This window comes from Cherax quadricarinatus, chromosome 31 (genome assembly GCF_038502225.1).
Source record: "Cherax quadricarinatus isolate ZL_2023a chromosome 31, ASM3850222v1, whole genome shotgun sequence".
Lineage (NCBI taxonomy): Eukaryota > Metazoa > Arthropoda > Malacostraca > Decapoda > Parastacidae > Cherax > Cherax quadricarinatus.
This window is the reverse complement of record NC_091322.1, coordinates 1,131,228-1,143,707: the sequence shown is the minus strand read 5'-3', so window position 1 is coordinate 1,143,707 and position 12,480 is coordinate 1,131,228. Positions and strand designations below refer to the sequence as shown.

The 12,480-nt window shown below is 38.5% G+C and overlaps 1 protein-coding gene across 2 annotated transcripts in view; it reads right to left on the bottom strand.

Moving 5' to 3' along the window:
* Positions 1–705: 705 nt before the first annotated feature.
* LOC128697881 (FERM domain-containing protein 4A) overlaps positions 706–12,480 on the bottom strand; it is a 313,848-nt gene continuing 302,073 nt past the window's right edge. For both annotated transcript variants that reach the window (XM_070090149.1, XM_070090150.1), the window contains one exon: positions 706–921. In XM_070090149.1, the coding sequence (XP_069946250.1) occupies positions 807–921 (115 nt within the window). In that variant the 3' untranslated portion in view covers positions 706–806. The remainder of the gene's footprint in view (positions 922–12,480) is intronic.

Below are 12,480 nucleotides of genomic sequence, written 5' to 3'. Positions count from 1 at the left end.
TGTACTCTCCCCTTGAGTACAGACACTTACAGACACATGCAAGCGCCTGTACTCTCCCCTTGAGTACAGACACTTACAGACACATGCAAGCGCCTGTACTCTCCCCTTGAGTACAGACACTTACATAACTTCAGCAACATGGATGGTGTCAGAAGTCAAGGACTAACACTGAGTCAGAAGCTAAACGGGATTTCCTTCTTATTGATGAAGTCACCTGAAGTTACAACCCAGACAGGAGATAAGAGTCTGGCTGGACTCTCACAGTGGCTTCTTCTGCGTAAAATGCACCTTACGTCACGTTCAATCTACTTATGTGGGTGAACCGCTAAGCTTAGCGGAAGACCTACCTGTAGGTGACCCAGACCAGGCCTCCTGGATGACGGTCTGTTCAATAAAGACCATCGGTCAAACGACCAAGAAGGTCTGTGTGGGTTATTACATGATTATCGGTGTCTCTGTGACTCTCAGCGACCTTCACCAGAAGGACAAATGACTCTGAAAACAAACATACCGACACCTACTACAAATGTATCCAAGTATAAATCTTCTGTGTGACGAATATCTCAAGTACCCTTTTCTGTGTGAGAAATGCCTCAAGGTATCCCTCAAAGGTATCCCTCTCATTCTGGAGCCATTGTTGGTCTTACCTGCTCAACTCCCCCCCTCCCTCCCCCTCCCCTCCTTCCCCCCTGTCTGTCTCTGTCTCTCTCTCTTGCTTCTCTTAATGAGACTATCACAGTACCATTATAACTTAGTAACGAATCTGTCTGGTGCAGAATAATCCACATCTACAATGCCATAGTGTATCACACAACACTCATAATAGCCGTACTTACCTTATAGACTAGATTCCTGGCATGTTGGTAGAAGAGTTCCACAGTCTGGGGCCCCTGTAAGTGCAGCACAGAGTCCACGTAGTACCTGCAACAACCACAACTTGTCTCGTTATCACAGTAAGGTATAATAGGATTAGCAACAGTAAATCAAAACAACAATATTGGGTATTATCAGCAAGGACACGTTATGAAGTATAGATCCCATTCAGGAATTGCCTTGATGCTGGGGAATGGGCTCTTGATTCCTTCCTTGGGTCAAATTCGATTTCCTCCCATTTCCCAAGTGCCGTATGACCCTTACGGGTTTAGCAATTTCTCCTCCTCATTAATATTATTATTAAATACAAAGTAATATCCTAATAACTTTCCAATAACGTTAATGTATATAAACAATACAAGTGCCACTACTGTGGCTGGAACACTTAATAAGTGACACTTAACTGTGAGTTACTTGTCAAGTGTAACACAATAACTGGTAAGTAACGTAGACCTGGACTCAACAATACTGTACTATGTAACATAAACTCAGTAACAGGAAGAATACTATCATCACCATGTATTGCTTGTGTCATCGAGGACAACATTAATGTCCTGAGGGTCGAGCCTTCACTACTCTTTGCCCAAGAAATACAATACCAAGGTATTAATGACCACGTGCCGCCTCCCACCGAGGCAGAGTGACCCGAAAACGAGGAAATGATTCCACCATCATTCGTTCTACTCTCTTACCATGAGTGTGTTGACGTCACAGCTCAAATGACCCTCCGAGCTGCAACATGCCCACCCGTCCTTCAGAGTGCAGGCACTCTGGCTAGCATGACTCAAGTCATGCCAACCAGACTTACATTACGAAAAAAAACACTTAAAATACTCTCGTAATTTAATAGTAGAGTGAAAATGATAAGCACATGATTAAATAAACATAAAATAAAATAAAAGAAAATATATATTTGTAGTACCGCCAGCAACAACAGTCTAGTTGACCATGCAAACAAACCTGGCCCAGGGCCGAGCCACAAGAGTAGGAAGGCTCTCAAAACCATCAAAGGTGTATATATATTTATATATGTATACCCTCAACAGGGATAACATCCCACAATTGTAAACTGAGGAACATGCGGTGCCGGGAAGACACTAAGATATATTTGACGGAGACAGCAGGAGAGTGTAGGACTGGGACTGAAGCGGAGGTAATGTGTGCTACAACCACTGGAAACTATAAATAAATCTGAACACAAACTTCGTTATGAATGAAGACAGGACGAGCTTGGCCCATGACCGGGCTCCGAGAGTAGTTAAATTCTCGGAACTCTTCAGAGGTATAAAGGGACACCAAGAGATCTTCTCCAGTCACTACAAAAACGTAATGATACATTCAACTGCTTATAATAGTGAGTAGACCCAAGTCAGGCTACCAGCACCCGCACACAACAACCTCCTCCCATGATAACACAACTGATAACATGCAACTCACTTAGGAAAGATAACATAGTGAGTTATGTGGGGGAAATTTGTTATCGTGGTCCCATACAAATACACACACACACACACACACACACACACACACACACACACACACACACACACACACACACACACACACACACACACACACACACACACACACACACACACACACACACACACACACAGACCTCATCCACTTCACTGGATCAATCCGTTCCACCAGTAGAGGAGAAAGACTTAGCTCCAACTAACTTCCCAGACGAGGTCAAGCGTTTGTTAAATCTGTTGAACAAACGTCGTAATATATATATATATATATATATATATATATATATATATATATATATATATATATATATATATATATATATATATATATATGTCGTGCCGAATAGGCAGAACTTGCGATCTTGGCTTAAATAGCAACGCTCATCTTGCCATATAGGACAAGTGAAAATTTGTGTATGCAATATTTTCGCCAAAATCATTCTGAACCTAACGAAAAAAATATATTTCACTGTTTTTGTTTAGTATTAAATTACTGTAAACAAATCTAAAATATATTTAGTTGGGTTAGGCTAAAATAAATTGTTCTTGTTATAATAAGGTTAGGTAAGTTTTCTAAGTTCCTTTTGGTGCAAAATTAAATGTTTTTACATTAACATTAATGAAAATAATATATCTTTGAACGTATAAGAGAAAATTTCAGAAATGGCTTAATTTTAAATGAGTTCTTGCTAATTGACCAGTTTTACATATTCGGCACGACATATATATATATATATATATATATGTATATATATATATATATATATATTTATATATATATATTCAACAAGTCGGCCGTCTCCCACCGAGGCAGGGTGACCCAAAAAAGAAAGAAAATCCCCAAACAGAAAATACTTTCATCATCATTCAACACTTTCACCACACTCACACATTATCACTGCTTTTGCAGAGGTGCTCAGAATACAACAGTTTAGAAGCATATACGTATAAAGATACACAATATATCCCTCCAAACTGCCAATATCCCAAACCCCTCCTTTAAAGTGCAGGCATTGTACTTCCCATTTCCAGGACTCAAGTCCGACTATATGAAAATAACCGGTTTCCCTGAATCCCTTCACTAAATATTACCCTGCTCACACTCCAACAGATCGTCAGGTCCCAAGTACCATTCGTCTCCATTTACTCCTATCTAACACGCTCACGCACGCTTGCTGGAAGTCCAAGCCCCTTGCCCACAAAACCTCCTTTACCCCCTCTCTCCAACCCTTTCGAGGACGACCCCTACCCCGCCTTCCTTCCCCTATAGATTTATATGCTTTCCATGTCATTCTACTTTGATCCGTTCTCTCTAAATGACCAAACCACCTCAACAACCCCTTTTCTGCCCTCTGACTAATACTTTTATTAACTCCACACCTTTTCCTAATTTCCACACTCCGAATTTTCTGCATAATATAAACAGGACATCTCCACTGCCTCCAACCGTCTCCTCGCTGCTGCATTTACCACCCAAGCTTCACACCTATATAAGAGTGTTGGTACTACTATACTTTCATACATTCCCTTCTTTGCCTCCATAGATAACGTTTTTGACCCCACATATACCTCAACGCACCACTCACCTTTTTTCCCTCATCAATTCTATGATTAACCTCATCCTTCATAAATCCATCCGCCGACACGTCAACTCCCAAGTATCTGAAAACATTCACTTCTTCCATACCCCTCCTCCCCAATTTGATATCCAATTTTTCTTTATCTAAATCATTTGATACTCTCATCACCTTACTCTTTTCTATGTTCACTTTCAACTTTCTACCTTTACACACATTCCCAAACTCATCCACTAACCTTTGCAATTTTTCTTTAGAATCTCCTATAAGCACAGTATCATCAGCGAAAAGTAACTGTGTCAATTCCCATTTTGAATTTGATTCCCCAAAATTTAATCCCACCCCTCTCCCGAACACCCTAGCATATACTTCCTTTACAACCCCATCTATAAATATATTAAACAACCATGGTGACATTACACATCCCTGTCTAAGACCTACTTTTACCGTGAAGTAATCTCCCTCTCTTCTACACACCCTAACCTTAGCCTCACTATCCTCATAAAAACTCTTTACAGCATTTAGTAACTTACCACCTATTCCATATACTTGCAACATCTGCCACATTGCTCCTCTATCCACTCTATCATATGCCTTTTCTAAATCCATAAATGCAATAAAAACTTCCCTACCTTTATCTAAATATTGTTCACATATATGCTTCAATGTAAACACTTGATCTACACATCCCCTACCCACTCTGAAACCTTCTTGCTCATCCGCAATCCTACATTCTGTCTTACCTCTAATTCTTTCAATTATAACCCTACCGTACAGTTTTCCTGGTATACTCAGTAAACTTATTCCTCTATCATTTTTACAGTCTCTTTTGTCCCCTTTCCCTTTATATAAAGGGACTATACATGCTCTCCGCCAATCATGCATCAGCATCAGCAATCATGCATCAGGCTGATGCATGCAGGGGATGAGATGAAAAGCTGTAAGCCTTCTCCCTGAAAGCTGGCTGCCTTGGATCAAACGTGTAGCGCATGCTACACGCCAAGGTATTGTCCAGTGTGGGTAGATTGGTAAAGCACTGCCTACCTTGTCCTAAGGTTCGTAGGTTCGAGTCTCCTTCAGCCAGAGATCAGTGTTTATATATATATATATATATATATATATATATATATATATATATATATATATATATATATATATATATATATATAACACATGGATACACACGCATGTACATCAGGCCTAGTGTCTAATCGACATGTGCCTAGGACAAAATGGTAATTAACTAACAGGGATGTTAGGAAGTATTTCTTCAGTCACAGAGTAGTCAGGAAGTGGAATAGTTTGGGAAGCAATGTAGTGGATGCAGGAACCATACATAGCTTTAAGCAGAGGTATGATAAAGCTCATGGTTCAGGAAGAGTGACCCAGTAGCGACCAGTGAAGAGGCGGGGCCAGGAGCTATGAATCGACCCCTGCAACCACAACTAGGTGAGTACAACTAGGTGAATACACACACACACACACACACACATTGAAGGAAGCCAGTAGATAAGCCGGAATTTAGAAACGAGTATACAGGTAAGAAAGGAGGCGGAAAGACAGACTGAAAATTATACAGCATCAAAGGTAAAATAGATCCCAAGTTACTCTACAGCCACGTAAGTAAAAGAGGAAGACACTAACAGAGAGTGACATAGAAATATGTGAAGTGCTTAGCAATAGATTCAAGGAAGTGTTCACAGAGGAAAGAGGAGAGCTGCCGGAGGGTAATGTACCTGTTGGTACAACAGGTATTCAACCAGTCTCTCCAATCAGGACAGCTGATTGGTTCCTCTGATCAGCAGCAAAATTTCATAACTGATGTATCCTACTTAGAGGAAGTTTAGTATATCTAAAAGTGATATTATTTTAGTGCTTTCATGCTGGCGAAGAGCTCTTGATCCATGGAACTGGACTTTTCTTTCCTTTGCTTGGTTCGAATTTTAATGTCTTCCATTACACAGGAGCTTTACGACCCCTAAGGATCTAGCGCTTTCTTCCAATTAAAATATTAGAATCATGAAGGGCATCAGTCTTAATGGCTGACGCATCGTATGAAATGGATAAAACGTTTCATTAATTTAGGCCTTGTAGGCATACATTTTGTTGAGTTCTGTCCAATAACTGAAGAATGCATCTTGTGGTCAACTTTAAACTTTTAGTACTGATGTGTTTTCCTCAAAGGAAGTAATCTCTCGATGTCACGTTGAGTTAATATGTGCCAATTTTATTAATCAAATTGGTTTCTGTGAAATAAATAAAAAATGTCTCTTTTGATCAGATATCAGTCTCAGTATTTGACTTTACTTGGTCATCTTACTCGAGGTTAAATCAACACAATATTTTTTTTTGTGTACCTATAACATCTATCAGCCCTGAAGACCACTTTCTAACTTACTGTCCTAAAATCTGTCAGTCACACTCGGATTTATTTTGGAAGTGGAAAAACTGAAATACTGTTTTTAATGCGATAATTTCTGAGTGTTCCTTCTGATTACCTTCAACTCTTCCTTGCTGATAAATTGATAAAGTAACTTCTGTGCGGCTTCAAGTTTAATGTGCTTGAAGCCGCACAGATTTGGGCCGTGCAAGTCCTAATTTATCATATTTATTGAAGAAATTTGGATATTGGTTTCGAAATGACAACCTGTGAATGCCTCTTCTGATTCCCTTGAAATCTTCAACGCTAATATTCAACAGTCTTATCAACTTATGGCGCACTTTCCACTATTCCAATCGCGTGCACTGAGGCACAGGGGACTTCGTTTAAGGAATACCTTTCAGGGCTCGCGCAGCGACCGACATACATCTCTTACAGTACTTAATTTACCCTTGCATTTCACTTTGGGTACTTTACATCGTCCACCGAGGCTTCCCTCTCACAATTTTAACGTGCAGAATTCGAACTAGTTGCTGTAATATTTTCTAGGTATAAATTGTGATGTATGTTTCTAGCCAGTATTTCTCGGGGTACAGTTCCAAGGACTTCATGCCTTCCCAATAATTAAGCTGCTTGACTGAACTGATACGAGCAGCAGAAGTACTCTGTAAAATGGGGCTTCTAGAGTACAAAAGAATTTGTCTTGGGAGTACAATAGTTTATAAAGTATCATCACTGGCTTGTCACTGTATGCTCTGAAAGTTCTTGTTATCACTCTGCATGATGTTGTGATCTTTGAATAAGATGTGACATCTTTACTCCCAAGTCTCTCACATTCCTATTCTGCTCTACTGAGACGTTTGAATTACTCCACAGCGGAATAAATTACAAATGTCTTCACTGAGCATCATATTGTTTTCTGAGGCCACTGGAAGATCTGGTTTAAAACAACCATAGAGCATACTCTCATATCTTGTTGTACAGTATGACACAGTGCCATGATTTATGTATCTATGTCAGATATGAGACTGATAAAGATAACTGGGGCGAGTACTCTACTTTGTGTAACATAACTCACTCCAGGCCCGGTCACTGAGGCCTGGTCACAGACCGGGCCACGGGGGCGTTGACCCCAGAAACTCTCTCCAGGTATACGGGAGATTCCTCTGATTTTACATTGTTCTGAGTCGTTACAAACTCGAATATCTATCTGTATACTTATTATGTTATCCTTTTGCACGACGTCATACATAGAATGAAAAGTAAATAGGATACAACTAGAGTTAAGAGGGAGGTGGCTCACTCCTCCCTTAGCTCCCTAAAATCGGAACTTAAGACTAAGCAATAGTTGAGAATCATAATAAACTGACCACTAACCTAACTGAAGCTGAGTCAATACATGGCTTCAAAAATACATACGATGACGCTATTTCACGTCGGCTAATAATGAGTTAAGAGACGGTACCAAGGGCCTGAGCTCATCCCCACAAACTTAAACATCAACAAAGGACAAGGAGCCATAATAAGACTCTAGTACTTGTGCCTAGAAGAGACGAGCTTCTCTCTATCTTCAAATTGCAAACTTAACTGATATTTATTTTCTTCGGCGTAAAACGGTAAGCCTCGCTCAAATGACCATAAGTTCAAGGAAGTGTTTCATCACATGACCAAGAACAGTGTCAGGAAAAATTTGATCCTTTTTCATTAGAAATAAAATGCACCTTCATGTTGGAACACAAAGTCAGCTCGGAGTAATGAAGGAAATGACTCGGCTAAACCATTACTTCCATAACTGGTAAAAATAATGATTTAAGAATAGCTCACAAGGAAAGAGACACGGACGTATCTTGCTTCCATATCAGCCACACGATAACAGAGCCCCAGGCGTTTATCATGGAGGAGTGAGATAAGACAGTCTTGTATTACTGTACCAACAGGATGTGTCTTTCTCATCCTTGGTGTAATAACACAAGGGATAACCCACAGTTGAAAAATTGACACACTTATGCAACATATGGGAATCTGTAACACTAATACTGGTTGTTGTTTTCATTACAAACACTAACATTGGTTGTTGTCTTCAATAAAGATTCTCATGTATTGCACCAGTGTCTCAGTTCTTCTACTTGTCAGTTTTCAAAACTATTCATCACCTAACCCACAGTAGTGAACCTTATGTGTCTTACATCTACTACACATAAAGACTTATATAGCTTTATATTTATGGTTCTACAGTTACATATATTTAACTAAGTGTCTTTTTGCGATTATAATGAAAATCTGAGTGGTTGTGATAGATGTATTTCCAGAGTAAAAGCAGATAAATGACCTCAAATAATTATTACATAAAATACGCCTTGCGTAACTGTCTAGAATCGTTTAAGTTCAATGAATAATGAGTCTCATATTAATAATATTTATCAACGATTCAAAGAAATCTTCAGAGAGAAGACATATGTGTGTGTGTGTACCCACTTATTGTTCCTGTACCACCTGCAGTCTTCAGTGTTTGTCTCCTGTGCTCTCTCAAATCCGTTTCTTTCTGCTTCTAAAAACAATTTCCACTTGCGTGAAATTTTCTGTTTTGGATATCTACTGAACATTTATATGCTGTTAGTGTTCCAGAGTCTGTAAATGTGCACATTCCCAGGCGCAGTATTTACATATTGTGTGTGTTGTGGCTTCTCTGATGGCTTCAAATTAGTTTCCAGTCAGTTTGACTACATTTTTCTCTGTATTTCTTTGTATTCGGATATTTCGTTTTCTTGTTGTACTGTCACCATTTTGTATACAGTTTGTGTATATTTAGTTTGTCTTTCCATCTCTAATATATTTCCTAACATTTCAATAACTTTTCCTTCTTTATGTACCTCGTGTACACTTAACTAGTGACCCACTCAGCATGTATTGTCCGCAGGTTCTCTGTGCAACACATGTTTTATGATACAATAATTATATTCTTCGTAATGTGTTTATCATTAACATATTCAATGATAAATGATGTCTTCCAGCTTCATTACTAACACTAACACTGATTGTTCTCTTCACTAATAACACTAACACTGTTGTCTTCACTACTAACACTGGTTGTCTTCATTACTAACACTAACACTGGTTGTTGTCTTCACTACTAACACTAACACTGGTTGTTGTCTTCACTACTAACACTAACACTGACTGTTGTCTTCATTACTAACACTAACACTGACTGTTGTCTTCATTACTAACACTAACACTGACTGTTGTCTTCATTACTAACACTAACACTGACTGTTGTCTTCATTACTAACACTAACACTGGTTGTTGTCTTCACTACTAACACTAACACTGGTTGTTGTCTTCACTACTAACACTAACACTGACTGTTGTCTTCATTACTAACACTAACACTGACTGTTGTCTTCATTACTAACACTAACACTGACTGTTGTCTTCATTACTAACACTAACACTGACTGTTGTCTTCATTACTAACACTGACTGTTGTCTTCATTACTAACACTAACACTGGTCGTTGTCTTCACTACTAACACTAACACTGGTTGTTGTCTTCATTACTAACACTAACACTGACTGTTGTCTTCATTACTAACACTAACACTAGTCGTTGTCTTCATTACTAACACTAACTGTTGTCTTCACTACTAACACTAACACTGGTTGTTGTCTTCATTACTAACACTAACACTGGTTGTTGTCTTCACTACTAACACTAACACTGGTTGTTGTCTTCACTACTAACACTAACACTGACTGTTGTCTTCATTACTAACACTAACACTGACTGTTGTCTTCACTACTAACACTAACACTGACTGTTGTCTTCATTACTAACAATAACATCACTACTAACACTAACACTGGTTGTTGTCTTCACTACTAACACTAACACTGGTTGTTGTCTTCACTACTAACACTAACACTGGTTGTCGTCTTCACTACTAACACTAACACTGACTGTTGTCTTCATTACTAACACTAACACTGTTGTCTTCACTACTAACACTAACACTGGTTGTTGTCTTCATTACTAACACTAACACTGGTTGTTGTCTTCATTACTAACACTAACACTGACTGTTGTCTTCATTACTAACACTAACACTGGTCGTTGTCTTCATTACTAACACTAACTGTTGTCTTCACTACTAACACTAACACTGGTTGTTGTCTTCATTACTAACACTAACACTGGTTGTTGTCTTCACAACTAACACTAACACTGGTTGTTGTCTTCATTACTAACACTAACACTGACTGTTGTCTTCATTACTAACACTAACACTGACTGTTGTCTTCATTACTAACACTAACACTGACTGTTGTCTTCATTACTAACACTAACACTGGTTGTTATCTTCATTACTAACACTAACACTGACTGTTGTCTTCACTACTAACACTAACACTGACTGTTGTCTTCATTACTAACACTAACACTGGTTGTTGTCTTCACTACTAACACTAACACTGACTGTTGTCTTCATTACTAACACTAACACTGACTGTTGTCTTCATTACTAACACTAACACTGACTGTTGTCTTCATTACTAACACTAACACTGGTTGTTGTCTTCATTACTAACACTAACACTGGTTGTTGTCTTCATTACTAACACTAACACTGACTGTTGTCTTCATTACTAACACTAACACTGACTGTTGTCTTCATTACTAACACTAACACTGGTTCTTGTCTTCATTACAAACACTAACACTGGTTGTTGCCTTCATTACTAACACTAACATTGACTGTTGTCTTCATTACTAACACTAACACTGTTGTCTTCATTACCAACACTAACACTGACTGTTGTCTTCACTACTAACACTAACACTGGTTGTTGTCTTCACTACTAACACTAACACTGGTTGTTGTCTTCATTACTAACACTAACACTGACTGTTGTCTTCATTACTAACACTAACACTGGTTGTTGTCTTCATTACTAACACCAACACTGACTGTTGTCTTCACTACTAACACTAACACTGACTGTTGTCTTCATTACTAACACTAACACTGGTTGTTGTCTTCATTACTAACACTAACACTGGTTGTCTTCATTACTAACACTAACACTGGTTGCTGTCTTCATTACTAACACTAACACTGACTGTTGTCTTCATTACTAACACTAACACTGGTTGTTGTCTTCATTACTAACACTAACACTGGTTGTTGTCTTCACTACTAACACTAACACTGGTTGTTGTCTTCATTACTAACACTAACACTGACTGTTGTCTTCATTACTAACACTAACACTGACTGTTGTCTTCATTACTAACACTGACTGTTGTCTTCATTACTAACACTAACACTGGTTGCTGTCTTCATTACTAACACTAACAATGACTGTTGTCTTCTTTACTAACACTAACACTGATTGTTTTCTTCACTACTAACACTAACACTGGTTGTTGTCTTCACTACTAACACTAACACTGGTCGTTGTCTTCATTACTAACACTAACTGTTGTCTTCACTACTAACACTAACACTGGTTGTTGTCTTCATTACTAATACTAACACTGACTGTTGTCTTCATTACTAACACTAACACTGACTGTTGTCTTCACTACTAACACTGACTGTTGTCTTCACTACTAACACTAACACTGACTGTTGTCTTCATTACTAACACTAACACTGACTGTTGTCTTCACTACTAACACTAACACTGGTTGTTGTCTTCCTTACTAACACTAACACTGTTGTCTTCACTACTAACACTAACACTGGTTGTTGTCTTCATTACTAACACTAACACTGACTGTTGTCTTCATTACAAACACTAACACTGACTGTTGTCTTCATTACTAACACTAACACTGGTTGTTGTCTTCACTACTACCACTAACACTGACTGTTGTCTTCATTACTAACACTAACACTGACTGTTGTCTTCATTACTAACACTAACACTGACTGTTGTCTTCATTACTAACACTAACACTGGTTGTTGTCTTCATTACTAACACTAACACTGGTTGTTGTCTTCATTACTAACACTAACACTGACTGTTGTCTTCATTACTAACACTAACACTGACTGCTGTCTTCATTACTAACACTAACACTGGTTGTTGTCTTCATTACTAACACTAACACTGGTTGTTGTCTTCATTACTAACACTAACACTGGTTGTTGTCTTCATTACTAACA